Source organism: Balaenoptera acutorostrata, chromosome 18 (assembly GCF_949987535.1).
Source record: "Balaenoptera acutorostrata chromosome 18, mBalAcu1.1, whole genome shotgun sequence".
In the NCBI taxonomy this organism is placed as follows: Eukaryota; Metazoa; Chordata; class Mammalia; order Artiodactyla; family Balaenopteridae; genus Balaenoptera; species Balaenoptera acutorostrata.
This window is the reverse complement of record NC_080081.1, coordinates 78,554,823-78,580,363: the sequence shown is the minus strand read 5'-3', so window position 1 is coordinate 78,580,363 and position 25,541 is coordinate 78,554,823. Positions and strand designations below refer to the sequence as shown.

Here is a 25,541-nt window from a genome sequence, read left to right as displayed (position 1 = left end):
CTCCCTTATATTGTCCTATGGTTTTTACCTATTTTTGGATTTTTATTTTTTTATTTTTATTTTTATTTTTTTTTAGATTTTTAAATGCATTTTTTAGTTGTGGTAAAAAAAATGTAACATAAAATTTACCATCTTAACCATTTTTTAAGTGTACAGTTCAGTAGTGTTAAGTATATTCACATTGTTGTCATTATACGCAGATGACATGACTCTCTATATAGAAAACCCTAAAGACTCCACACAACACTATTAGAACTGATAAACAAATTCCACAAGGTAGCAGGATACGAGATTAACATACAGAAATCTGTTGCATTTCTTTAGACTAACAATGAAATATCAGAAAGACAAAGTTTAAAAATATTCCTTTTAAAATTGTGTACGAAAAAAAAACAAACCTAGAAATAAACCTGACCAAGGAGGTGAAAGACTTATACACTGAGAACTAGAAAACATTGATAAAGGAAATTGAAGATTATTTAAAGAAATGGAAAGATATCCCATGCTCTTAGATTGGAAGAATTAATTTTGTTAAAATGACCATACTACCCAAAGCAATCTACAGATTTATTGTGATCCCTATCAAATTCCCCATGACATTTTTCACAAGAACTAGAACAAAAAATCCTAAAATTTATATGGAGTCAGAAAAGACCCAGAATTGCCAAAGCAATCCTGAGGAAAAAGAACAAAGCAGGAGACATAACCCTCCCAGACTTCAGACTATACTACAAAGCTGCAGTAATCAAAACAGCATGGTATTGGCACAAAAACAGACATATGGATCAATGGAACAGAACAGAGAGCCCAGAAATAAACCTGTGCACCTATGGTCAATTAGTCTATGACAAAGGAGGCAAGAATGTACAATGGAGGAAAGACAGTCTCTTCAGCAAGATCCTGGTTTCAATTCTTTTGGCTAGGACTTCCCTGGTGGCGCAGTGGTTAAGAATCCGCCTGCCAATGCAGGGGACACAGATTCGAGCCCTGGTCCGGGAAGATCCCACATGCCACGGAGCAACTAAGCCCATGTGCCACAACTACTGAGCCTGCGCTGTAGAGCCCGTGAGCCACAGCTACTGAAGCCTGCATGCCACAACTACTGAAGCCTGCACGCCTAGAGCCTGTGCTCCGCAACAAGAGAAGCCACTGCAATGAGAAGCCTGTGCACCACAGCAAAGAGTAGCCCCCGCTCGCCACAACTAGAGAAAGCCCGCACACAGCAACAAAGACCCAACACCGCCAAAAAATAAATAAGTGAATAAAAAAAAAAGAAAAAAAAAAAAGTGCTTTTGGGTATATACCCAGAAGTGGAATTTCTGAATCTTATGGTAGTTTTATTTTTAATTTTCTAAGAAAACTCCATACCATTTGCCATAGCAGTTGCTCCATTTAACATTCCTGCCAGTAGTGCACAGAGGTTCCAGTTTCTCCACATTCTCGCCAACACTTTTTTTTAAATAGCAGTTCATTTCAGATCATTTAGTGCAATTTAGTGCTATTTTTTCATAGCACTAATGAGTGTGAGGTGATGCCTCACTATGGTTTTGATTTGCATTTCCCTGATGATTAGTGATGTTAACCGTCTTTTCACATGCTTGCTTACCATTTATATATAATCTTTGGAGAAATATTCAAGTCCTCTGCCCATTTTATTTTTTTATTTTTAATTTTTTTAATTTTTATTTATTTATGGCTGTGTTGGGTCTTTGTTTCTGTGTGAGGGCTTTCTCTAGTTGTGGCAAGTGGGGGCCACTCTTCATCGCGGTGCGCGGGCCTCTCATTATCGCGGCCTCTCTTTTTGTGGAGCACAGGCTCCAGACGTGCAGGCTCAGTAATTGTGGCTCACGGGCCTAGTTGCTCCGCGGCATGTGTGATCTTCCCAGACCAGGGCTCGAACCCGTGTGCCCTGCAATGGCAGGCAGATTCTCAACCACTGCGCCACCAGGGAAGCCCCATCTCTGCCCATTTTAAAATCAGGTTATTTGATTTTTGTTGTTGAGTTGTAGGAGTTCCTTATATATTCTGAATATTGACCCCTTATCATATATATGATTTGCAAATATTTTTTCCCACAGGGGTAGGTTGCCTTTTCACTGTTTTCATTGTATCTTTTTTTTTTTTAACCACCAAAGAAACTATTGTTACTATAATTTAAAACTTTCTCTTTTTTTTTTTGGTTGTGACATTTTTTTAACCACTTTGTTGAGGTATGATTGACAAAGCTGTACATATTTATTGTATACAACTCCTTGAGTTTGGGAATAAGTATACATTGATAGTATTCTTTGATGCACAGAAGTTTTAAGTTTAATATATTCCCCCTTGTCTATTTTTGCTTTTGTTGCCTATTTATTATATGCCTTCTGGTTGCCTTTTGATGTCATATCCGAGAAATCATTGCCAGAGTCCATGTCATGAAACTTCTCCTATATTTTCTTCTAGGAGTTTTGTAGTTTGGGGTCTTACGTTTAATTAATTTTGAATTAATTTTGGTATATGGTGAAAGATCAGGATCCAACTTCATTCTTTTGCATGTGGATATCCAGTTTTCCCAGCACCTTTTGTTGAAGAGACTGTCCTATATCCACTAAGTGGTCTTGGCACCCTTGTCAAAAAGCATTTGACCATACGTGTGAGGGTTCATTTCTGGACTCTCTATTCTGTTCCATTGGTCTGTATGTCTGCATTTATGCCAGTATTGATAATTGGAGTTCGTAATAGGTTTTGATATCAGAAAGTGTGAATCCTCCAACTTTGTTCTTTAACTTTTACTTTATAAATTCCAAAATAAATATTTTTTATAAATTCTGGTGGAAAGTCACCATATTACAATCATTTAAACAGATTTTCACAGTCAAATGAAAATGGAAGGTTGAGCAAGTGCTGGATATGTCTGGACATTTGGTCTAATTATCTAGTTTCAAATGCAAATTTTGCTTCAACCACAAATCATACAGATTTGCTACTACATTATCAATTCCACAAAATAATTGCATCTATCTGTCTTTATAAACTTGATCTGTAATTTATTCTCCCTGTCACTATTTTTGTCATGAAAAAGTTGGAAGATATACATATATGTAAAATCACTTGAATCCCCACCATCTAGAAATAATCAGTTGTTAATATATGGTATATAATATCCTTCCAAACTGTTTACAATGCAAATATATACACAAAAATTGTTCTTAGCTGCATTGGTAAATAAATGATCTGAAAGAATCTATACCAAAGCGTGTGTCTGTGCAAAATGGCATTATATTATTCACACTTCTTTCTTTTCCACTTAATGATAATTCATGAATTTAAAAAAATAGATATGTAGATATGCATCATCATTTCTAAAGGTCCCTTTGTATTCCACAGCCTTGGGTCTACCATGGCTGGTCGTGTCTGCTTTGGGTATGGGACTGTGCCTCGTTGACTTTTTTTCTTTTATGAGCAATGCTATGGTTACACTCTTTACATCCAGCTTCACCCACTTGATTATTTTTTGAAGATAAATTTCAAAAAATGAAATTACTGGGTAGAATGTAAACTATTCTATTGAGTTCTGATGGCCTACAGCTAACTGCCCTCCTAAGTGTCAATTTATGTGCCCACTGGCAATAAACACAAGTGCCTCTTTGCCTAGGCTCACGCCAACACTTTCGCAATTTTCTAAGTGAAAATGGTATATTTTCACTGCAATTTGCACTTACTTGTTAGTAATGAGGTTAAACATTTTACTGTTAATTTTTTAAATTTAATTGCATCATATTTTTAGTTTTAATTATGAAGTTTTAAAATTATGAAATGTTCTTCTTTTGGGAATTAGTGTTTTTTGCCTGTTTTTCAGTTGCCTTGTTCACTTTCACCAGAATGATTTTTAAGTTTTATGTTATAGTCTTAAGTTATAGACAATACCATGACTAGAACTATTTTCCAATTTTCTTTTGCCCACTATGTTGATGATACTTTGTTTTTGCTCTTCAGATGCCTCTAGTATTTGTGCATCTGTGTGTGTGTGTGTGTGTGTGTTCGCGCACACGTGTGTTCAAAGCTGTTAATCTCTTCCGTTCTGGCTCCTGGGTTTCTTGTCATGCCTAGAAAGATGCCCCCTTTTATCACGATTGTATCAGTATCTGCCTGCATTTTTCCAATACTTTTATGGTTTGCTTAGTATTTTTGGTCTCCGAATTTCAAAGGTTAAAAACTAGCACTTCACAAGGCATTTTGTCATTTAAATGACAATAGAAATGTCCAGATTTCATACGCCCTCACGGGCACCCCACCTCAGTGTACGAAAAGTGGGGCTGAGTAGAACCTACAAAGTTACGTTTAGTGAATTGTTATTTCTTAAGCGTTCACTGCACGCTCAGAGGCCTTTCTAAGGATGTGTCTGTCTGCTGTTATAATTAAGCCTTTGAGAACCTTTTTTTAAACACTAGAACTGGTAATGGAGACTGCCAGTAATTTATCACCTAAGTCTGTTTGCTGCAACTGTGAGCTTAGATGAAAATGCTAACAAGGATTATTTCCCTTTCTCTTCTAGATTTTACAGGAAGACCAAACTTGTTGGTTTTCAAGACATGGAGTGCGTGCCTTGCGGAGACCCCCCGCCCCCCTACGAGCCGCACTGTGAGTAACGCCACACAAAGAGCAGAGGGGCTGTGGGCCTTTTTAAAAACCTTTCTTCACTGGGCAAATGGAACAAAATCTCTCTCTACTGCGGGGCTTAGAGTGTGTGGCCTTTTATCAGGCGTCCAGCAGGACAGAAAGCCCTTTTGTTGCGTGTCTCAGTCAGCAAACCGCAGCCATTGATTGGAATGTCGGGTGAAGCACAGAGGCATTGCTGCTGCCATGTTCCATTCAGACTCTTATCTTTCATGCTAGATCATAACTCAGGCACCTCCGGCTAACGAGGGGGGCCCACATCCTACCGCGTCGTGTCTTTGTGCCGGGCTCTTCCTAGTCCCCAGACGCTGTCGTGGGGTGGCTTCCGGGCGGTTCTGGAGGCGTCCCCCTCGGGGAATGGCAGTCACCTGCCGAATGAGTGCGCGTCCTAGTTCCTTGCATTCCCTCCTTCACTTTTCTCGTTTAACAAGTAAGTAAAAAGAGAAAACCCGTTACATGTTGGTAAAGAGAAAATGGTGCCTTTTCTTCTTTGTATTAACGTTAGTTGAACTTTTTGACCATATTTTTTCCTTAGATGAAAAAGGCGTTTGTTTCAGGTTATCAACCTGCATTGATTTTGAATAGGAAGGAGTGATTCCTCACTTTTCTTAATCCTAAATACAAATCTGGCCAATGAAAACCCACAGGTGAGGGGCCAGCAGAGAAGTCAGAGGGCGGGCGCCCCTCAACCCCCCGGCCCCCAGGTGTGCTCAGGGCAGGCTTGTCTCCGCTGAGCAGGGCCTTCCTGAGCTGTGGGAGCAGCGAGGTCCAGGAGGAAGGCTGGAGGAGGGCGCCATCCCTGCATGGGTTGCTCTTGACTTGCGGGGAGCGTGAGTAATACAGATGTTTATTTAGGGATTAGTTTGATATAACTTTCCATACGTGGGATCTGACCTCTTGCTTCTTTTTGTGACAGAAGCCCCCTTTAATCCATTGAAAGTCATTGCATTATTTGATAAGGTCACATGGTACTTTTGTTTCCAAGAATGTCATGGAATTTTGCAGTCCCTACTATTAGGTCCTTTACCAAAACGCATTACTTTCTACATTTGAAGTGATGGAAAGGCAAAGAACTTGACCCTTTCCAACTTTTATAGAAACGTACCTTGACCCCCATCTTTATAATAGGTAAACGTTCGCCAAATAATTCATTGCAATTAACAGATGCAGTATTGAATACCTGCTATGTATTGGTCACAATTTGTTTTACTTAATTTTCTCAATGTCTCATCATCAGCTCACATTTGTCATTGAGGACACTGGGTCCAGGGGGGTTAATAACTTTCCATTGTTGGCTGGTAACTGGCAGAGACAACATTCAGTCCCAGGTCCAGCTCCAAATACTATGTTCTTCCCCCCCACGCCCTACTATCTCGCTAGAAAAACCCAGCTGTCCAGTCTTCCCTCTGTTGACTGGTGTAATCCACTCCATGTTGACTTTTTCCTGTATTATTTGCTTTAAGGTTCGTCATTTAACAAAAACTCTAAAAATCTAACATAGGGGAGATACTGAAAGGGTCTCTTTTTGCTACACAGCCCCTAAAAGGACACGTCCCCTTGCCAGTTAAAATGGGGCAGCAACCTAGCCTTGCCAGTGGCTCAGCTCAGCCATCATTTTGTCCAGAAGGCCAAGATTATGCCCTTCATGCTAAACTACCATAAAAAGATTTAGTGAAGAAATCAGTATTGCCCAATTTAGAGTTGGAAGGCCCTGGGGGTTTTTTTTCCCCCTTAATTTATTGAGATTAAATTTAATGTAATCTAGTCATAAGTCTGAGGCACTGGAATTTTTTGCCTTCGGGGATCTGGCTAAGCTTGGACATCATAAATTAGGCTTCAACTGTAGATTTCACATTTAACCTTTAATGTGTTGTAAAGCCATAAGTTATAATTTGAAAAGAAAATTGGCTAGTTTAATTTATGTGTATAGATAGATATGTTTCACCCTATATGAGACTTTTTAGAAAACAAAGAAATATATTTTCAGAGTCAGAAATGCAGTACACACAGCTAATAGCTTTTTGAATTATGAAACAACTGTCTGGTGGTCTTTAGTGAGGCTTAATCCTTATCACTTGGAAGGAAAGTTTGCTGCCTTTGGCACAGTTCTTGGGAGTAATTCCAGAATGCAGCTAATCTCTTCAAAAGAGATCTTGAGGTCTTTGGGGGACATTATGTAAGGCGCCTTATGTTTTCATTTCTTCTACTTCGGGCTTTTCCACTCATCCACGAAAAACTGCTCCTTCAGTGATTTTCCCCGGAGGAGTTGCTGTGTTATTTAGACTCTGAGCTCGAAGGTGGTGGCACTTCTCAAGCTTCCTGGAGTGGTGGGGCTTGTTTCAGGGGTACACGTGGCAGTGGGAGGCTGGACTCCCCAGGCCCAGCGGCAGCCCTGGAGCCTGGGGGCTGTGGCCTCTGCAGCAGGACGCTCCCCGCAGCTACTTTTTCAGGCTCTGCTTCAGTCCCCCGTCCCCCCAACACTCTCAGCGGGCTGCTGGGGTGTGTACTTCCCTGGTCAGGCTCCTGAAGGAGAGAATCCGATCGGTGCAGGTGAACACCCTCGTCCTGGGAGGTCCAGCCTTTCCCACTTAGCTGCTGCACAAATACTTGGGTTCCTGCTGGGAGCGTGCACACCATGGTGCACACGTAGACCCAGTCCTTCCCTTCGTGGAGCTTACGGTGCAGGCGGCTAGCCGTCGAGTCACTCAGGCGCTGCACACCTGGACGCACCTGGCGACGGATCAGTCCCGCCTGGGAGGATCCGCGGCTTTAAGAAAAAGTGATGGGTGATGACTCGGGAGCCGAGAGGCGCTGCCCCGACAGACCGACCGTGACTTTCCAGCTGTGATCTAAGGATGGGCCAGGGGAAGATGAGCCCGAGAAGGAGGAAGCTGGGGCAGGGGCGGGGCGGGTCAGCCGAGGCGGGAGGTGCCCTTGGACTTGGCCCCGGAGGTCTTCGGCGGCCATTTTAGGGAGTGATGGACACAGAAGCCAGACGACGGTGACGTAGGAGGCTGTGCAAGGGGAGGAGCGGAGCCGACGGGAGGCCACTCGGTCCAGAGCTCTGGCTTGAAGGTGACGCACGGGAGGGCGCAGGCAGGGCCAGGGTTTTGTTTTCTGTTGTTTGCAGGCAGGAGACACGTCTGCCTGTTTGCAGGTTGAGGGGAAGGTCCAGCTGAGAAAGGCTGACTGTTCTGTATGAGAGAACAAAAGAATGATGTCACGTGAGGCTTGTTGAAGGATCCAGGGAAGGGGTGGCCTCCGGTGGCGGCGAGGGCTCCGTGCTGTAACCAGGCCCGGGCGGGGGGCGGGGGGGCAGGAAGCCGGGCTCGTGCGCCCAGAGTCCGGCGAGGTGCTCTCGTTCTGGGCTGTGCGCGCGGCAAGCACGAGGTGCCCCTCTGCCGGCTGAGGCCGGACCAGCACAGGGGGCTGAGGACCTCATCCCAGAGAGTGGACGGACTAGATTAGATGAAGCGGTGGGTTTCCCAGGAACACCAAGGGTCCGCAGGAGTTAGTGGCCATGGTGAGGCCTTGTTTGCATCTGCTGTGATACCCATAGGGGCTTCTGCTGCCACAAGACATGCCTAAATTGTACCCCAAGTGCGCAGTTATAGCAAGCAACAAAGAAGTCCTTAAAGAGGATGACTCTCTGTGTTAATAACACCAGAATAATTTTAAATGACTGTAAATACATTTTTTTATCTGATACCTGAAGCAAACTGAAGATTTGCTTCGCGAGATTACGAGAAAACTTAACAGAAAGCACAAGATTGAAGACTTCCCATATTTCCGTCAACTCTCCAAAGGGCCACCCAGGCCCATCCTTGTCTTGGCTGGTGTAACTGTGGCGGGTGACTGAACTCTCCGGTGCCTGGGTTTCATGTCTGTAAAATGGGGTGCCCCCCCCCCCCCCGCTAAGGCTGATGTGAGTAGGAGATGGTCGGTATCTGTGATCCTCTGTGTGCCGTCCGGGCGGGCAGGAGCTCCAAGCTCTCAGCTCCTTCCTTGCCCCTTCTCCCATGCAGTGCTTCCTGGGTGCCTAGGCCTCACCGCCTAGCATTTGGGAGGAGTTGCTGTCTGGAGAAAGGGCCGCGGGACTGCCCCGGGGTCTGGTGTTTAGCAGAGGCGGTGGTTCAAAGACCAGCAGTGAGTGTGGGAAGCCGCCCCACTCAACCGGACAGGGGGTAACAGGAGGTGGAGGAGACATTAGCCATCAGATAACAGATCTATTCTCTGCAGCTTGATTTGTGATCAAGAATGTCTCAATAGGCGTTTCTCTCCCTGTAGGGCGTACCTGTATTCCTTGTAAACTGATTTCAAAAACTGGAAGGAGGGACTTCCCTGGTGGTCCAGTGGTAAAGAGTCCGCCTTCCAATGCAGGGGACGCGGGTTCCATCCCTGGTCGGGGAACTAAGATCCCGCATGCCGTGGGGCAGTTAAGCCCATGCAACACAACTAGAGAAACCCGCGCGCTTCAACTAAGACCCGAGGCAGCCAAAAATAAAAATAAATAAATAAAATAAATATGAAAAAAAAGACTAGAAGGAAATTTCTATCCCCCCGACTCTTTATATTGGCCCAGTCTTAAGGACTGCTCGGAACCTTGGCGTCTACCAGCAGCAGAGTGTAGGACACAGCCTGGGACCAGCAAGGAGTCTGGATTCACGTCCAGGCTCTGCCTGGACCGATGGCGTCACGTTGGGCAAGTCAGCTCACCACTTTGAACCTCCACTTACTCCTTGGAAAACGGGGCTAAGCATGCCATGTTGGCCGAGTTTAGATAGAACTGAATGGAATCGCATCCAGAAGCACGCCAGCCTTCTTCCCAACGGTGCCTGCACCTGCCCCGCATCCCTGCGGCCCCGCCCACCCCAGGTGTACCCTTTGCGGGGTACGGAGGCTGGGAACTGCCCCACTCCGGGAGGGTCTCAGATGCAGCTGGCTTTGATGTTGCCTTGCTGGTCCTCCCCCTGCACTGGGGGCTGAGCAATGAAGGTTACCTAGAAAGGGGCTGCGGTGGACTTTTGCGTTTGTTTACTCGGATGGCCAGAATATCAGGCTGAAGAGTCCCTACTCCAGCTGGCTGCTTTCCTCTCTGTCCTGTTGCCCAAGGCCTCATGCCCGCTGCCCAGCCATGAGCTTTAAGCTCTCCTCCCCCCAAAGTAATGATGGATGTGTGAACATCAGTTAGTCTGCCTGTAGCATTAATTTGTGAGGATGTCTGGTTGACGTCACTGTAGATGCAGATAAATAAATGGCAGCCTTTACGGTAGAAACCCCTGCTTCAGGCTTTGCCCCTCATCATAGCTTCACCTCCTGATAAGGTGCAGCTGCTTAGAGCATTAGGCGAAATACAGAAAAACACCAGGAAATTTTAGAACTATGTCCTGCCCCGGGCCTGATAAGAAATGCAGATTTGGTGTGATTTCTTTTAGATGTGTTTACTTAATTTGGAACTGTAGTTGGAACAAATGGTTTTGAAAAAATTCAAAGCGGTTTTTATTTAAGGGTGTTTAACCTAGATGTTTGCTTTGTTCTTGGGGGCTCTGTAAAACGAGTCACGTGATTCTGAAGAGATAAGCGATCAGATAAATCGCCCGGTGGGGGAGAAGGAAAGTCAGGAGCTGTGCTAACCTGCAACTATTTAGGAATTTACATGACTTAATACTCTCAGAAAACCCTCAGGTCTCTGCACCAGTAAGTAATACATCACATTATGAAAGATTGATTGTTTTCCAAAGGAAACTCAAACTATCTTCTAAATAATGAATAAAACTGATTTCAAAGTAAACTTTTAGAAGAATTATTTGCTCATTAAAGATAATTTTTAAAGTTTAGTAGAAAATAAGAAGGGGAGAACATCGTAAACAAAACATTTCCAGCATTAGCACATACAAAACAAAATACAGCCTTCTGATGGTTTTCTTTTCAGTATTTTTTCTATCTCTACTACTGATCTTTTTTTAAAATAGGTGTAATTATGCTGTACATACAATTTTGTATCCTTTTTCCACTTGAGATGTATATTTTTTTCACGTACTATTCTAAACCTTAATGATATTTTCGAGTGAGTACGGCGTGAGCTTTGGACCTCAGGTGGATTTCAGGGCTGTCTCTGCCACACACATTGCTCTGTCCACGTGTGCGTGAGCCCTTCCACAGGTGGGCAGGTGGATGGTGCCCACAGGTGTTTGTGTGTACAAAGGCACTGATATTTTTCTCTCTTGATCTGCAATGCTAAATTGTTTTGAAGTAAGGGTACCTGGTAAACACCACTTTTAAAGAAAACCAATTTAAAAGGAAATAATGGGGAGTGTTCTGAAATCGATGCCAGTACGGGTTTTCCAGCTACTTGTGGTGAAATACAGGTGGCCTCAGCTGCTACCTATGTTTCAGCTGAACCCCTGAGGTTCAGAAGCCAGTTCCTGCCGTCCTGCCAGCACCCAGGACTCTTCATACTACCAGGGACTAAAACACTCACTGAATCTGATCAGAGTGAGTGACATAGAATGAGATGCAGAGAGATGCATATAATCCAGAAGATTTATAGCAAATCCATTTGCTTTGGAAACACCATGTGATGTTATTGCATCTGTGTGTGTTTTCTGTTTCTGCAGCAGAGAGTTCTTCTCCTGGGCTTGCTAATACTTAGTGGCCTGACTTCCTGGAGTCCTTCCTGGATCCTCTGCAGGACAGGCCCACAAAGCCACCCTGTGCTAATTAAGGGTTCAGTGTACAGAGGACGCTCACGGAGTCTGTGGTCCTCAGGGTGCGACTCTAAGTGTCAGGCGGGGGGTCTGGTGCCCTGGGTGTGCTGGTGGAGCCCGGCTTCCAGACTGTTTCAGGACAGATGGGGGCTCCTGGGCCTCCTAACCGGTGGAGAAGGGCAGCTTCTTCAAGATTTGGGTCTTTCCTGTTAAGCAGAACAGGGCGGGGAGTAGAGGACAGTGAGATCAAAGGAAACAGCCTGGGCCTGTGGAAGTGCCGATTCCAGGGCAGCCCCCCCAGGCTTCTGAAGCAGGTGCCCCGTGCTGTTCACTCTTTATTCTTTGCTTTAGGGAACCATTCTCCTCTCTTCCGTCCACTTTCCGTAGTTCTCTGCTTTTCCTCCCTTTCTTTTTCTCAGTATTATGTGATTCCCTTACTTTATTGACAACCCGTCTAAAACAGTGGTCACGGAAGGTTGCTTATGGGGGAACCAAAGAGACGGAAATCCACCAGGGCTCCCTGCAGGGTCCCGGCACGAATGTCCTGCCCCGAGGACACCTCGTGAGCCCCCATGGGGTCCACCTAGGCTTTACTGTGGATGATCTGTCGGCCCAGCCAGCCTGGCGGAGGGCAGGAAGCGGGGGAGCAGCTGAGACAGGCGGAGAGGTGGACGCAGGGAGAAGCGCAAGGGCAGCCTGTGCGTCCAGCGGGGAGGACGCAGGACCCCTCGGGGCAACCACAGAGCGCCAAGCACGCCGTGGCTTTGTGCCACTTAGTGTAGAGCAGAGGGACCAGTTCCACCTCAACGACTGACCCCTGGGCTTTTCTAATGCCCCTCACGACAGGCATTGCAGTTTTCATTATTGCTCTGGACCCAGAAAGGGTGGGGGAGGGGAGACCCCATCACATTTGTTGACATCTTTTTCGGAAAACAGAAAACTGCTGTAATTTCTTTGAAATGATTTCCATTGCAAATGGTTAACCCATTTTTCAAGCAGATTTGCTTCTGGAGGTAAACAACTGTTTTCTAAACATAGATTGACAATTCGTTATAGCAAACTCTTCGTTTTCCAAGGAGCAGGACAGTTTTAACATCTTGGCCTCTTTAGAGAGAAAAAAGTGCGCGGTAAATGCAGCTGCTTTGAACGATTATTTAGCTGTTTTGGGTATTTATCTTTCCTTAGCCCTAGCTTCATTAAAGTTATAAAAATCAAAAAATTTTAAGAGAAAAAGGTTTCTCGTGCGCTCTGTGTGCATTCTTTTCTCCCGATATAAAATTGCCAAATATTTGTAAGCCATTCACTTGGTCCCGCGTAAGAAAAAGAACAGGAAAGGGCAGTTTAGCTGCCTTCACTGGGTCCGTGGACCGTGTCCCTTGAGTCTGGAGATGCTTTGAGAGCTCTGGTCAGCCGGCTGCCGTCTGGGAGGTGGGAGAGTCCTGGTCTGGAGACGCTGAAGGCTTTGATCCCGCCCTTCGAGCGGGGCAGTTGATTATTACCCAATCGGCTATAAATCTAGCTTCTCGGCCTTATCTTCAGTCTCTTTCAGACATCTAAAGTCAATGAACTCGTTTAAATATTTGCTCACGAAGAAACAGGTTGTGGTTTGTTAAAGGCCATTCCTAAATTAAATGAATGTTAGATTAAGTGCAGTTTATTTAAAAAACATAAAATCCAGCAGGCCTGTTTCATTAAGTTGTGGGCTTTTACCAAGGGTACAGTGATTTGTGTGTGTACCCATTAAACTCTTGAAATAAATAGGTGTGGAGAAAAGCCGTCTCACAGTTGATGCCAGACCCGTAGTGGAAACACTCAAGGTTGTAGCTTAGCGATGACTCCCTCTCTTAGAGCAGAGTATTTATTCTCAGGAGGTGGTGTGCCGGGGCTCCTGCTGCCTGGAAACCAGCGCTTGGTCCTTTTGGGGCCACATTCCAAGGGCGCCTGGAATACGTAGCTGCCCCCGTGGAGGGGGGTCTTTTTGTCTTTAAACGTGGATGAGCGCCCGGGCGCTTCCCACGCCAACTGCTTGACGAGGGATGTCATTGGAGGAACATTGCTTTGAGGAGGGAAAAGAGAAGCATCAGGAGAGTTTAAAATAGCAAGCAAGGGGGCTTCCCTGGTGGCGCAGTGGTTAAGAATCTGCCTGCCACTGCTGGGAACACGGGTTCGAGCCCCGGTCCGGGAAGATCCCACATGCCGCGGAGCAACGAAGCCGTGCGCCACAACTACTGAGCCTGTGCTCTAGAGCCCGCGAGCCATAACTACTGAGCCCACGTGCCACAACTACTGAAGCCTGGGCGCCTAGAGCCCGTGCTCCACAATGAGAAGCCACCGCAATGGGAAGCCCGCGCACCACAGCAAAGAGTAGCCCCCGCTCGCCGCAACTAGAGAAAGCCCACGCGCAGCAACGAAGACTCAACGCAGCCAAACGTAAATAAATAAATTAATTAGTTAAAATCAATAAATAAAATAAAATAGCAAGCAGGGCTTGAGTTCCGGAGGGTACGACGCTCCCTCCGCATCCCGCAGCCTGCGCTGCCCACACGTAGCCAGGAGGTGGTCCCAGAGGAGAGAGGCAGGACTGCCACCCAAGTCGGGCCTAGCTCTCCAGGCCAGCTCGGAACAACCAGGGGCAAGAGTTTAATTTCAAACTTAAGGAAAAAACATCGAAACTATACTCGAAATGTAGTTGAGTCATCCTACTTGAAAAAGTAATGTAAAATAAGTCAAAGGGAAAATAAAAAGTTAAAAAAAATTTTTGTTTAATAACTCAAAGGGTGGAAAAGGTAGTAGAAAGTAAAAATTGGAAGCTTAAACTCAAATATCAAATAGGAATTTAAAAAAAAAATCTCATTTTAGGTGTTTAAACAAGTATTTTAACTGCTTTGTTTATTATTTTGACCGTATCAGAGAAATTAAGTGTTTGTGAGGGTTTGGTCTATATATTAATCATGTATCCATTTTCTTAAATATTCAGGACGCTTCTTTTCTTAATACTGTACAATTATAAGGAAAGGGAAGAAGTGCTTCTTTTGTCTTTAACTGTTCCAAAGTAATTTTTTAACTTTATTGAAACGTACTTGACATACAAGAAGAGGCGTCCATTTTACGTGCACAGTTCAGTGGGTTTTGACAGGTGTGCACAGCTGTGTCGTCATCTGCCCCAGGGAAGATGTAAAAGTCTTCCCAAAGGGGAGTCATCTCAAGCAGAGCCTGGAGTCACCTCAGAGGGGTTCTCTTTATCGTACTTACCATTGTCTTGAAGACAGGGTTTAGACATCTTTTTGTTCTCTTGCATTTTAAAAAAATGTATGTATGCATATATTACTGTTTTCTGTCCACATTTCCTTTTCTATGTGGAGACCAAAGGGTTATGGTGTGAAATGTCGAATCTTGTGTTTAAATGATTTTCTGAAAAATCTTCAGTATCAAACTTAAAAAAGTGCACTGAGGGCTTCCCTGGTGGCACAGTGGTTGAGAATCTGCCTGCCAATGCAGGGGACACGGGTTCAAGCCCTGGTCTGGGAAGATCCCACATGCCGCTAGAGCAACTGGGCCCGTGAGCTACAATTACTGAGCCTGCGCGTCTGGAGCCTGTGCTCCGCAACAAGAGAGGCCCGCGCACCGCGATGAAGAGTGACCCCCGCTTGCCGCAACTAAAGAAAGCCCTCGAACAGAAACGAAGACCCAACACAGCCAAAAATTAATTAATTAATTAATAATTTAAAAAAAAACAATGCAGCCAAAAATAAATAAATAAATTTATTTAAAAAAAAAAAAAGTGCACTGAAAATCAGTCATCCCTGGAAAGCTTTCCAGTGGTCATAAGAGACATGCTTTCCTTTAAAATGAGGAAAATTACTTTTTCCAATTTTTGGTGTTAGGCTGCTTAGCTCAGGAAGTCTTCCAGGGAGTCCTTTTCGGGGGCCTAATGCTCGTCTGGAAAGCAGAGGGCATAAAGACAGCTCTCTGATGTGATAACTGTCGACCAGTGTGTCCTCTTGGTCACGGACGAATGTACTGGGTCCTACTCTGGGCACTGACGTGGTACCAGGGACCCTGCAGTGAAGAACACAGACTAAACTCCCGGTGCGCAAGGAGTCGACGCCCTAGTACCCTGGGGGCGAGGGGTATTACATAAGATAAGGTGGTCAGAAGAAGGCCTGTCCCAGGGTCCCTGATGCAGGGAGGAGGGCAGAGCGTGGGCAGAGGCGGGAGCTCAGCCAGTGGGTGCAGGGCCTCGGGAAACCGTGCAGACCAAGGAGGACCCTGCCCTCTGAGGGGGAATGTTAACTACAGGAGTGACAGGATCTGCCTTCACATTGCACAGAGATCCTTCTGTGCTGCTGAGGATGGACTTCAGGAGAGCAAGGGAAGAAGCAGGGGACCAGCTCAGTGCAGCGGTTTTAGCTGATTCGATAAAAGGATGCACTTAGAAGAACGGGCTTTCCACCCATTTCTCAAGAGTTAATTTTTTTTTTTGGCTGCATATATTAATAATGTAATAATATTTGTTAAATTTTACCTGCTCTGCAATGTCAAAGAAAATTACAGAAGAATAGCGTTCAGTTGATTTTTTTCTAAACTTGGGCAAAACACAAATTTTGAAGAGGTCAACTTACGATTTTATATCACATCGTAAGATTTTACTGCATGATAAATGTTTTCTATTATTTTAGGCCCTGGGGACACAAGAAGGATCTAAAAAATAAGATCCTGGAAGTTTCTCTCTTACTTCTAATGCTGATTAGCACTGAAAGGACACTCCCATAACTACCTCATTTGATCATCCCAAGACTAATGCCAACCAATATCTACTTGATGTTTTTGTGGATTAGCTCATTTAATCTTCATTATGAAGAGGCTTGCTTTTGAGTCCTGGTCCTAACAGCTAACTTTCAGATGAGTTATTTAACTTGTCTGTGTCCCAGTTTTTTCATGTGCCAAAGGAAGATTCTTTTAGGTTTAAAAGAGGAAATAAAGCCCCCTCAATTGAAGTCCTGAATCTGCTTCACATTCCAAACCTCAAGACATATGTGCTCTTTCCAACCTAACCCAGACTTGGGTTCTTTACCATAAGGTCTGTCAACTGTCAGGTTATAAATTAATTAAGAGCAGGGTCAATTCTGCTGTAACAGAGACAGCAAGAAACACAGTCCAAATCCAGATTTTCTCTTCAGTCTAGACCCAGCCACGTGAAACTGGGCAGAGACATACACACATTTTTTTTTCTTAGTTGGAAGTTAATGGGTGGAAATAATTGAGTTTCATCATTTTAGAATAATTTCACAGAAGATTACTTCTTTCAGGGACTTCCCTGGTGGCGCAGTGGTTGAGAATCCGCCTGCCAATGCAGGGGACACGGGTTCGAGCCCTGGTCCGGGAAGATCCCACATGCCACGGAGGAACTAAGCCCGTGCGCCACAGCTACTGAGCCTGCGAGCCATAACTACTGAGCCTGTGCTCTAGAGCCCGCAAGCCACAACTACTGAAGCCCGCGTGCCTAGAGCCCGTGCTCCACAACAAGAGAAGCCACCACAATGAGAAGCCCGCGCACCATAAGGAAGAGCAGCCCCCGTTTGCCGCAACTAGAGAAACCCTGCGTGCAGCAACGAAGACCCAATGCAGCCAAAAACAAAAAATTACTTCTTTCAATACTGCAGTGAGGTAGATAAGAATTATCCACTTTACTAATAACAGGGAAGCTGAGAAGTTCAAGAGGCAGAGTCCTTAGGTGAAAGCATGCTGAGCTGGACACTGCCTTCCCCGAGGATGTGGTCAAACGAACAAGGTCATGCTTTCATGGGAACACGGAGTCCAGGGCCCCCAGTGGAGCCTGGCACTCAAGGGGTTAAGCAGAGTCCTGTGCAGGAACCAGGAGGGCAGGGGCCCAAGTTTCATGTCTTTGTTCCAATTCCCAGATGGCAACCCGGTCTGTTAGTCGCAGTTGAAGCAAAACTATTTTTGAGCCTGTGTATCCTACAGCACAGATGGTTGAGGCCATAATAATGTGTTTCTTTTATGGTGTCTTTTCTGTTTCTTGGTGTAGAAGTTTAAAAGCTTCATTGTTTCATCAGTCAAATAAACACAGCAAGACCTTATGGGACTGTGGGATAATAAAAGGAAGAAAAACATCCTTGAAAGCAGGAAAAAAATCTTTTTCTTTATTCTGTTTACGGAGAAATGCTATAGACAATCTGCGGCCATTGTGTGGCTTATAATTTTTTCAGTGTTAAATATGGTATTTATCATAATTACAGTACCGAACAGTTATAATCTGCCCAGTGCCAAAGACAAGTCTAAAGTACCGAGCTCTCTCTGGGCGTCACAGACTTTCTGCGAACAGCACCGGGCGGTGAAAGTCGCTGGCCAATTGCGCGGCTGAACTGCGGGCAGTGGTGGCCTGGGGTTCACATCCCAGTCTCACCGGCCACTCTGCTGTGACAGTTGCCTTGTCTGTACTTCCCTTCTTTTCCCCACAAAGATATGCGTGATAACATGTGGCACGGCTCTGGCGGCGGACAGGTCTCTAAGCCAAGTGATCTGGAAGCAAGATTACGAAGAACAGAAACCAGGGGACTTCCCTGGTGGTGCAGTGGTTAAGAATCCGCCTGCCAGTGCAGGGGACGCGGGTTCGAGCCCTGGTCCGGGAAGATCCCACACGCTGTGGAGCAACTAAGCCTGGGCGCCACAACTAGAGAGAAGCCCACAAGCCGCAACAAAGAGCCCTCATGCTGCAACTAAGACCCAACGCAGCCATAAATAAATAAATAGATAGATAGGTAGATAAATAAGCTGCTTGTTTCAGCTTCAAAAAAAAAAAAAAGAAGAAGAAGAGCAGAAACCAAGTTCAGTTAAATAATTGACCAAGTCTCAGCTACTGGGACCTTCAGCCTCGTGGCAACAGGTCCCTAGCCAGGATGTTCCCCCTCCCGGGGATGCTTCTGCGTGTTGGGTTGGACTTCAGGATCCCCTCCGACCGCCAGCCTTTCAGGTCACTCCCCACCCCCCAGGCCTCCGGGGTTGTCTTTCTACCTTTTGGGAGCCTGAACCCCTCATCCTAACCCCACCCCAGCCCCTCTCTTAACACCCCTCCCGACCCCTTTGCCTGTCCGACCTCTTATGACACTTGTTCCAGGCCTATCACTGGGCTGCTAGTGCCCTTGAACCCTGTTTTCCTTTGGTTTTTTTGTTGCGTTTCTGATGGGCACATCCAAGGACACGCACATCTTGAGGAGTAGAAAACTGTTTATCTTGTCCATCTATAATTTTCTTTTGTCCTGCTGAGAAGAAATACAGCAGTTCACTTCAATGCCTTGCTTTTTTTTTTAATTTTTTAAAAAAATTTATTTGTTTTATTTATTTATTTTTGGCTGCATTGGATCTTCGTTGCGGTGCGCGGGCTTCTCATTGCGGTGGCTTCTCTTGTTGCAGAGCACGGGCTGTAGGCACAGGCTCAGTAGTTGTGGCTCACGGGCTCTAGAGCGCAGGCTCAGTAGTTGCGGCTCATGGGCTCTAGAGCGCAGCCTCAGTAGTTGTGGCGCACGGGCTTAGTTGCTCCGCCGCATGTGGGATCTTCCTGGACCAGGGCTCGAACCCGTGTCCCCTGCATTGGCAGACGGATTCTTAACCACTGCGCCACCAGGGAAGTCCTCAATGCCTTATAAATGTAGTTAATTTTCATTTTCTGGATAGAAACATTGACCTTTGGTACTAATAAATAAGATCCAAAGCCAAATTTAAAGAAATGAAAAAAGGGAAACCTTTACCACTCCCTGTTGGTAACAGTCCATCAGCAGTGACGGGTCAGCTTCAGTGACCAGCGCTTTTGGGGAACAACAGGCCTGGAGAGGACGAGGCTCACTTCCCAGCTGCTTCTCACGCCTCCCGCCAGGGCCACGCCGGGGCCAGTGCATCCGCCCCTGGGTGGGCTGTCCTCCCCTGGCCCCTCGGCGCTCCCGGCCGGTGTTGGTGGAAGCTGGCGGCTCAGAGTGCAGACCAGCCACTGCTGACAGATTCGGGCAGCAGGGCAGGGTCTGCAGGGCGCAGAGGAGATGGTGGGTGAGAACCAGGTGGAGGCTGGTGGGAGGGAGAAGAGGACAGAGACCCAGGTATTTGGAAAGACAATTTTCAAAGCAGTACATACCCTGCTGGATGAGAAAGGACATCCTTAAATCATTATTCTTCTGGCCATTGAAAGACAAAGTACTCATTATTGTAGTCAGAGTGAGTGATGATACCGTGGCTTTTCAGCTTAGGACAAAACAGAGCCCTGCTGGCAGGATACAGTGCTTGGCCTTCAGGGGTTAAGGGCTGTCAGCTCACTCTGTGTCTCAGAGGCCATTTGCACCGGTGAGCACGCGGCTGGTGATGGGTGGAGCAGCGGAGACGCTCTGGGTGGTGCCTTCGCTCAGGAAGAAGGCGCTGGGCTCCCCGAGACTCCGTTCAGACGTGCTGTGGGAGCGCGTTTACGTAGTCGGTGAGGTTCGCCGTGGAAAATACGGCCTCAGTTGGACAGGGAGCCAAGCCCACGTCTACACACACCAAGCGGAGACTTGGTGACTTCCGCCCGATTTTTAAAAATCATTTTTTGTAACCACGCAGGTTAGTAATTGAAGTCAGAAGACGTAGTTGGGTAGCTGTGTTGGTGAGAATCTGAACCCACCACATTCCTCCTTCAATTCACACCATCAGCTTATTGCAAATACATGCATCACCGACTTCCTGACCCTAAGGTGTCCCCAGGTGGGAGCAAGAGTGACTCTCAGGTAAAAGGTCACAGGTAAAGTCGAGGAGAGACAAGAGGGTGAAACATGCCCGACGTTGGGTAGAATTTCCCGTCGGTCAGCATATCTTTTTGGTCGTGACGCTGTGCTGGCCAGGTGGTGGTCCAGGCTCCTTCCTCGTCACTGTCTCCCCTTTACCCCTCTTCCTCTCAGGTAAGAGGGTCTCTCTTCCCACGCTGGCGCTCTACCACGTTGCAGATGCTCACCGAGCATCACATCCACCCTCAGGAAAGAATTAAGACAAATTCCTTGGTCCACAAAGACAGTTATCTCACATCCACGGAACTGGCCTTTTCTTCTGCTGTAATTTCACAGTGAGGCCAGACCATCTAAATATTGGCAATAGAACCAGGCAAATACATACATGACAAAATACAGATTTCAGACAGTCATTTGTATTAATCCCTCTTCCTTCAATGCCCCTTTTGTTTGCATTGAATTTAAATATGTGTCATTGTTTATGCTTAAAATCTGTTTCTGTTTATCTGTCAATATGTCGGTAATAAGTCCAAACTGTGGTCTTAGTGCTCAAGGAGCTAGAATAGAAAGAAGCACATTGTTTTAGTTTATTCTCTCCAAATCCTGTACCAACAGTGCTTAATACAAGGATTTGGGAGAGGCTTGGAGATCTTGGACAAACATTATACTCAGTTGGGACTCTCACCTTGTGTCTCATCCACACAGAATGCTCCGCCAGTGTATTTAAGAAGCAGTGAGGGCAGGTCCTATAGCTTGTGTGCCACACCCCTCTAGAGAGGGACCAGAGGGTTGCTTCAGAGTCTTGGCAGGTGTACCCCTGCTCTGTATTCTCTGAGCTATCTCTGTGCCTAACCATTAATATTTTCCTGATTTGCCTAAAGTTTTTTTTCCTAAAGGCTTTTCTTAGTAATAGCTTTACCGTTTCATTCACAGTATTCCACGAGGTTGAGTTATTTTGCTCGTGGTCGCTTATTCTTATATAACATTGCTTCTGTTACCACTGGGAGATCATATGGTGGGACCCTTTGAGATACTTAGATAAAAGTAGTGATAGCTGTGTCTTTTGTAAGAAATGCGTCTAAACTTCTGGGGAGAGTCATGTTGGTTTGTCTTCACTGTGAATTTTCCTTCTGAATTTTCCTGCCGTCTAGGGCCGTGTAACAAGGACCCAGGCTGTCCCATCAGTGTATTCAGCGGCCTGCCCACTACGTTGGTGGTTCAATTGGTCTAAAAGACACTCCAGATTCTGACATAATAACAGTTAGAATGTAATGTCTGGTTCCGAATAATAACAGGAGGAAGCCTGGCTAACACAGAAAGTTCTCTGTGGGAGGTACCATGCTAACCCTCTGTGTGCGTCACATCGTTCGGGTCTCACAAAAATCCTACGAGGTAGATACTGTTATTTCCCGATTTTACCGATAAGGAAAGTGGGGTTGTCATTTGCTCGTGGTAACACAGCTAGTAAATGGCAGAGCCAGCTCTTAACCAAGAGTATGCACAGCCATATATACAATGGAATAGTTCTCAGCCATAAAAAGAAATCAAATTGAGTTATTTGCAGTGAGGTGGATGGACCTAGAGACTGTCGTACAGAGTGAAGTAAGCCAGAAAGAGAAAAACAAATATCGTATGCTAACACATATATGTGGAATCTAAAAAAAAAAAAATGGTTCTGAAGAACCTAGGGGCAGGGCAGGAATAAAGATGCAGACGTAGAGAATGGACTTGACATGGGGAGGGGGAAGGGTAAGCTGTGACAAAGTGAGAGAGTGGCATGGACATATATACACTACCAAATGTAAAATAGATAGCTAGTGGGAAGCAGCTGCATAGCACAGGGAGATCAGCTTGGTGCTTTGTGTCCACCTAGAGGGGTGGGATAGGGAGGGTGGGAGGGAGACGCAAGAGGGAGGGGATATGGGGATATATGTATACGTATAGCTGATTCACTTTGTTATAAAGCAGAAACTAACACACCATTGTAAAGCATTATACTCCAATAGAGATGTTAAAAAAAAAAAAAAAAAAGAGTATGTGCAGCATTTTACAGTAAGTGTTAAAGCCAGGAAAAGAGAGAAGGAAAAAAGGATAAAGGCCCGCAGATGTCCATGTACCACACTTGGACCAGTGGAGGGAGGCTTCTGTCCAATTCTTTTTAAAAGTTGAGCTCTGGACCTTCAGCAGCAAAGTGAATTCATGAACCAGCAGTGCTTCTGGTTCGAGCAGCGTCCACCTACACGGCAGCTCCGGGAGAAAGAGCTGTGTGTTTGCTATTTTAATTCTCACTCAGTAGAATCAGGTTCACATAAACACAACTTGCATGAGCTCCACTTATGTGAGCTGATGGCCAGTAGAATACGCTAGTTGTTTGTTATTATGTGTATTAACTTATCAGGATGGTCACTACTACTATTTTCTGCTTCGACATCAGCAGGCCTAATTACACGCAATTGCTCTACATAATCAAAATCCTGATACTGCATTCTTATCTTTAACCCTTTGATTGGTAGTAGTGTTCTGTCAGTTCCAAACTATTAACAATCAGTCACCTCATTTCTCCACTGACTTTAGTTAAGATTTTCTACAAGGGACGACTCTATAGCACAGGGAACTTACCCAATATTCTGTGATAACCTATATGAGAAAAGAATCTAAAAACGAATGAATATATGTATATGTATAACTGAATCACTTTGCTGTATACCTGAAAGTAACACAACATTGTAAATCAACAATGCTCCATTAAAATTAAAATATTTTAAAAAGTAAGAACAAAAAAAAAAAAAGGATTTTCCAAGAGCAGAGATAAAGTTGCAGATAAGAACTGATAGGCCTGTTATTTAAAGAAGTTTCTTTAAGTAATACACCTCTTCTTTTAATCACACACCTCTTCTAGGGTAAGAAATTCAGAAAAATGTTTTGATGAAAGCTTTCCAGAATGCAAAAAGGATTCATATCACTAGTGTTTTCATTGCAAGATTTGGACTTTCCTTCTTTAATTCAAAAGATAATAATGGAATAATTGGAACCATTTTGGAATATTGACTATAATCATATCTTTTTAAATGTCTTGTAATAGAGAGTAATGTTTATTAATAATCTAAAGGAAAGACTTTGTATATAAAGATTATGAGAATAGACATAAATGCGAAGGACACTTCTAAATGCTTTAAATTTAAGAATGCATAGAATTATATCCACCACCCTCCCCCTCCCTCCAGTTTCCAGAAGGACACTTCACATTTTCTTCATAGTTTCCTCCCAACAGACATAGTAACAAGCTGAGAATAGCAATAAAGCAGCGATGGGCAGGCAGCCCAGAGGGAAACAGAAATTGATCACGGCAGAATGGCAGATGGAGAGAGGGCTCAAAGGTCCTCCATGGGGGTCTCAGGGTCTCCTGCTCTCAGGAACCTGGGGACCCGCCATCCCATAATCCCACAATCAGGGCGCCCATCCGTGCCGTCACAGGGTACCCTGGGTTTCTTTGGTTCTGTAGCCTTTCAGCTTTTACATTTCACTTTATTTATCCTCAGTGGTTAGCCCAACGTGGCCAAGTGGGAAATAAAGATACAAAAGTTTACTTCTCAGAGGTGGGTTCTGCTTATGATATAACCATATTTGTGAATCATCTGTATTAGTAATAGAAGAAAGCAAGCTTGAGGCCACCTTGGGGTTCTGCCTTGATTCACTTGCATTTAAATCATGAAAGGACTCGTAATTAGGGCAGTGCCTGCAAGGGAACTTGAAAGAAGGAAACGAGCTCAGAAGTTCTGTATTTATAAACAAATGTTAAAACGTTGCTCAACAAAGGAAAAATGCTTGCCTAGCTGCACTGTTTTTGATGTGCTCTCAGTTCAAAAAGGAAAATCAATAAAAACAGTTTAGGACACTAACTTGGGAACTCAGCACTCAGAGCATGTTTGAAAACTGGTGTGACACGGTGAACTTTTGGTTTCACTTGCACACAACTGACTGCCCCAAATACAGATGTTAGAAGATGGTCTGGCCAATGTTTACTAGGCTCAGATTCTGGTAAACAGAAATGACAAGTTGAATGATTTGGGTGAAGCTTCAAAAGTAAGGTCAGAATGATTCCTTTTAAAAAAAGATGCAAATCCTAGTATAATCCTTCTGTCATTCCTTTGAAAAATGATACTTTCTTAATGTAAATAATCTTGCTTAATGAGTAATGAAATCTTGCTTGAGTTGTGATTACTATTTGTTATAAACTCCCACTGAGCTTCACTCCTCTTATTTTACTTTGTGATATCGTATTTTGAAATCACATTTTAGTTTCATTTTAATTCAGAGATTCATTCAACAATAAATTTGTAGGCAGCTGCAATGGGCAAGGTCAGTAATTTTTTAAAAATATGTTAGTTCTATTTGTAATTTTTTAGGAACCTGCATATTGTTTTCCATAGTGTCTGCATCAATTTACATTCCCACAAACAGTGCAAGAGGGTCCCCTTTTCTCCACATTCTCACCAACACTTGTTATTTCTTGTCTTTTTGATGATAGCCATTCTGACAGGTGGGAAGTGATATCTCACTGTGGTTTTGGTTTGCATTTCCCTGCTGATTAGTGATGTTGAATATTTCATGTGTCTGTTGGCCATCTGTTGTCTTCTTTGGAAAAATGCCTGTTCAGGTCCTCTGCCCATTTTTTAATCAGGTTGTTTGGGTTTTTTTGATATTCAGTTGTATGAGTCCTTTATATATATTGGATATTAACCCCTTATCAGTCATATCATTTGCAAATATCTTCTCCCATTCAGTAGGTTGGGTTTTTTTGTTTCGTTGATGGTTTCCTTTGATGTGCAAAAGCTTTTTAGTTTGATTAGGTTCCAATTGTTTCATTTTGCTTTTGTTTCCCTTGTCAGAGGAGACAGATCTCAAAAACTATTGCTAAGACCAGTGTCAGAGAGAGTACTGCTTGTATTTTCTTCCAGGAGTTTTATGGTCTTTTCATTTAGGTCTTTAATCCATTTTGAGTTTATTTTTGTATACAGTGTGAGAAAATGTTCTAATTTCATTCTTTTGCATGTGGTTTTCCAAGCACCACTTATTGGAGAGACTGTCTTTCTCCACTGTATACTGTTGCCTCCTTTGTTGTAGATTAATTGACCATAGGTGCATGGGGTTATCTCTGGGCTGTGCTGTTCCACTGATCCATGTACCTGTTTTTGTGCCAATACCATACTGTTTTGATGACTGTAGCTTTTGTAGTGTAGTCTGGAGTCAGGGGGCTAAAAATCACAAATCTGTTTTAACTTTCCTCTGGAATTGTTGAAATTTGCTTTCTGTAACCAATCCCCCAAATAAATCCTGATGTTGCTTAGTTATTTAAGAATTGGAAGAATTCATCCCATTAACCTTTGTTTACCACTTCTTTCTTGAAATG

The 25,541-nt window shown here is 44.5% G+C and overlaps 1 protein-coding gene across 4 annotated transcripts in view; it reads left to right on the top strand.

Annotated features, from left to right (window-relative positions):
• The window catches only part of TNFRSF19 (TNF receptor superfamily member 19), a 92,281-nt gene that overhangs the window by 40,626 nt on the left and 26,114 nt on the right, over positions 1-25,541 (top strand). For all 4 annotated transcript variants that reach the window (XM_057533200.1, XM_007164210.2, XM_057533197.1 and 1 more), the window contains exon 5: positions 4,538-4,623. In XM_057533200.1, the coding sequence (XP_057389183.1) occupies positions 4,538-4,623 (86 nt within the window). The remainder of the gene's footprint in view (positions 1-4,537; positions 4,624-25,541) is intronic.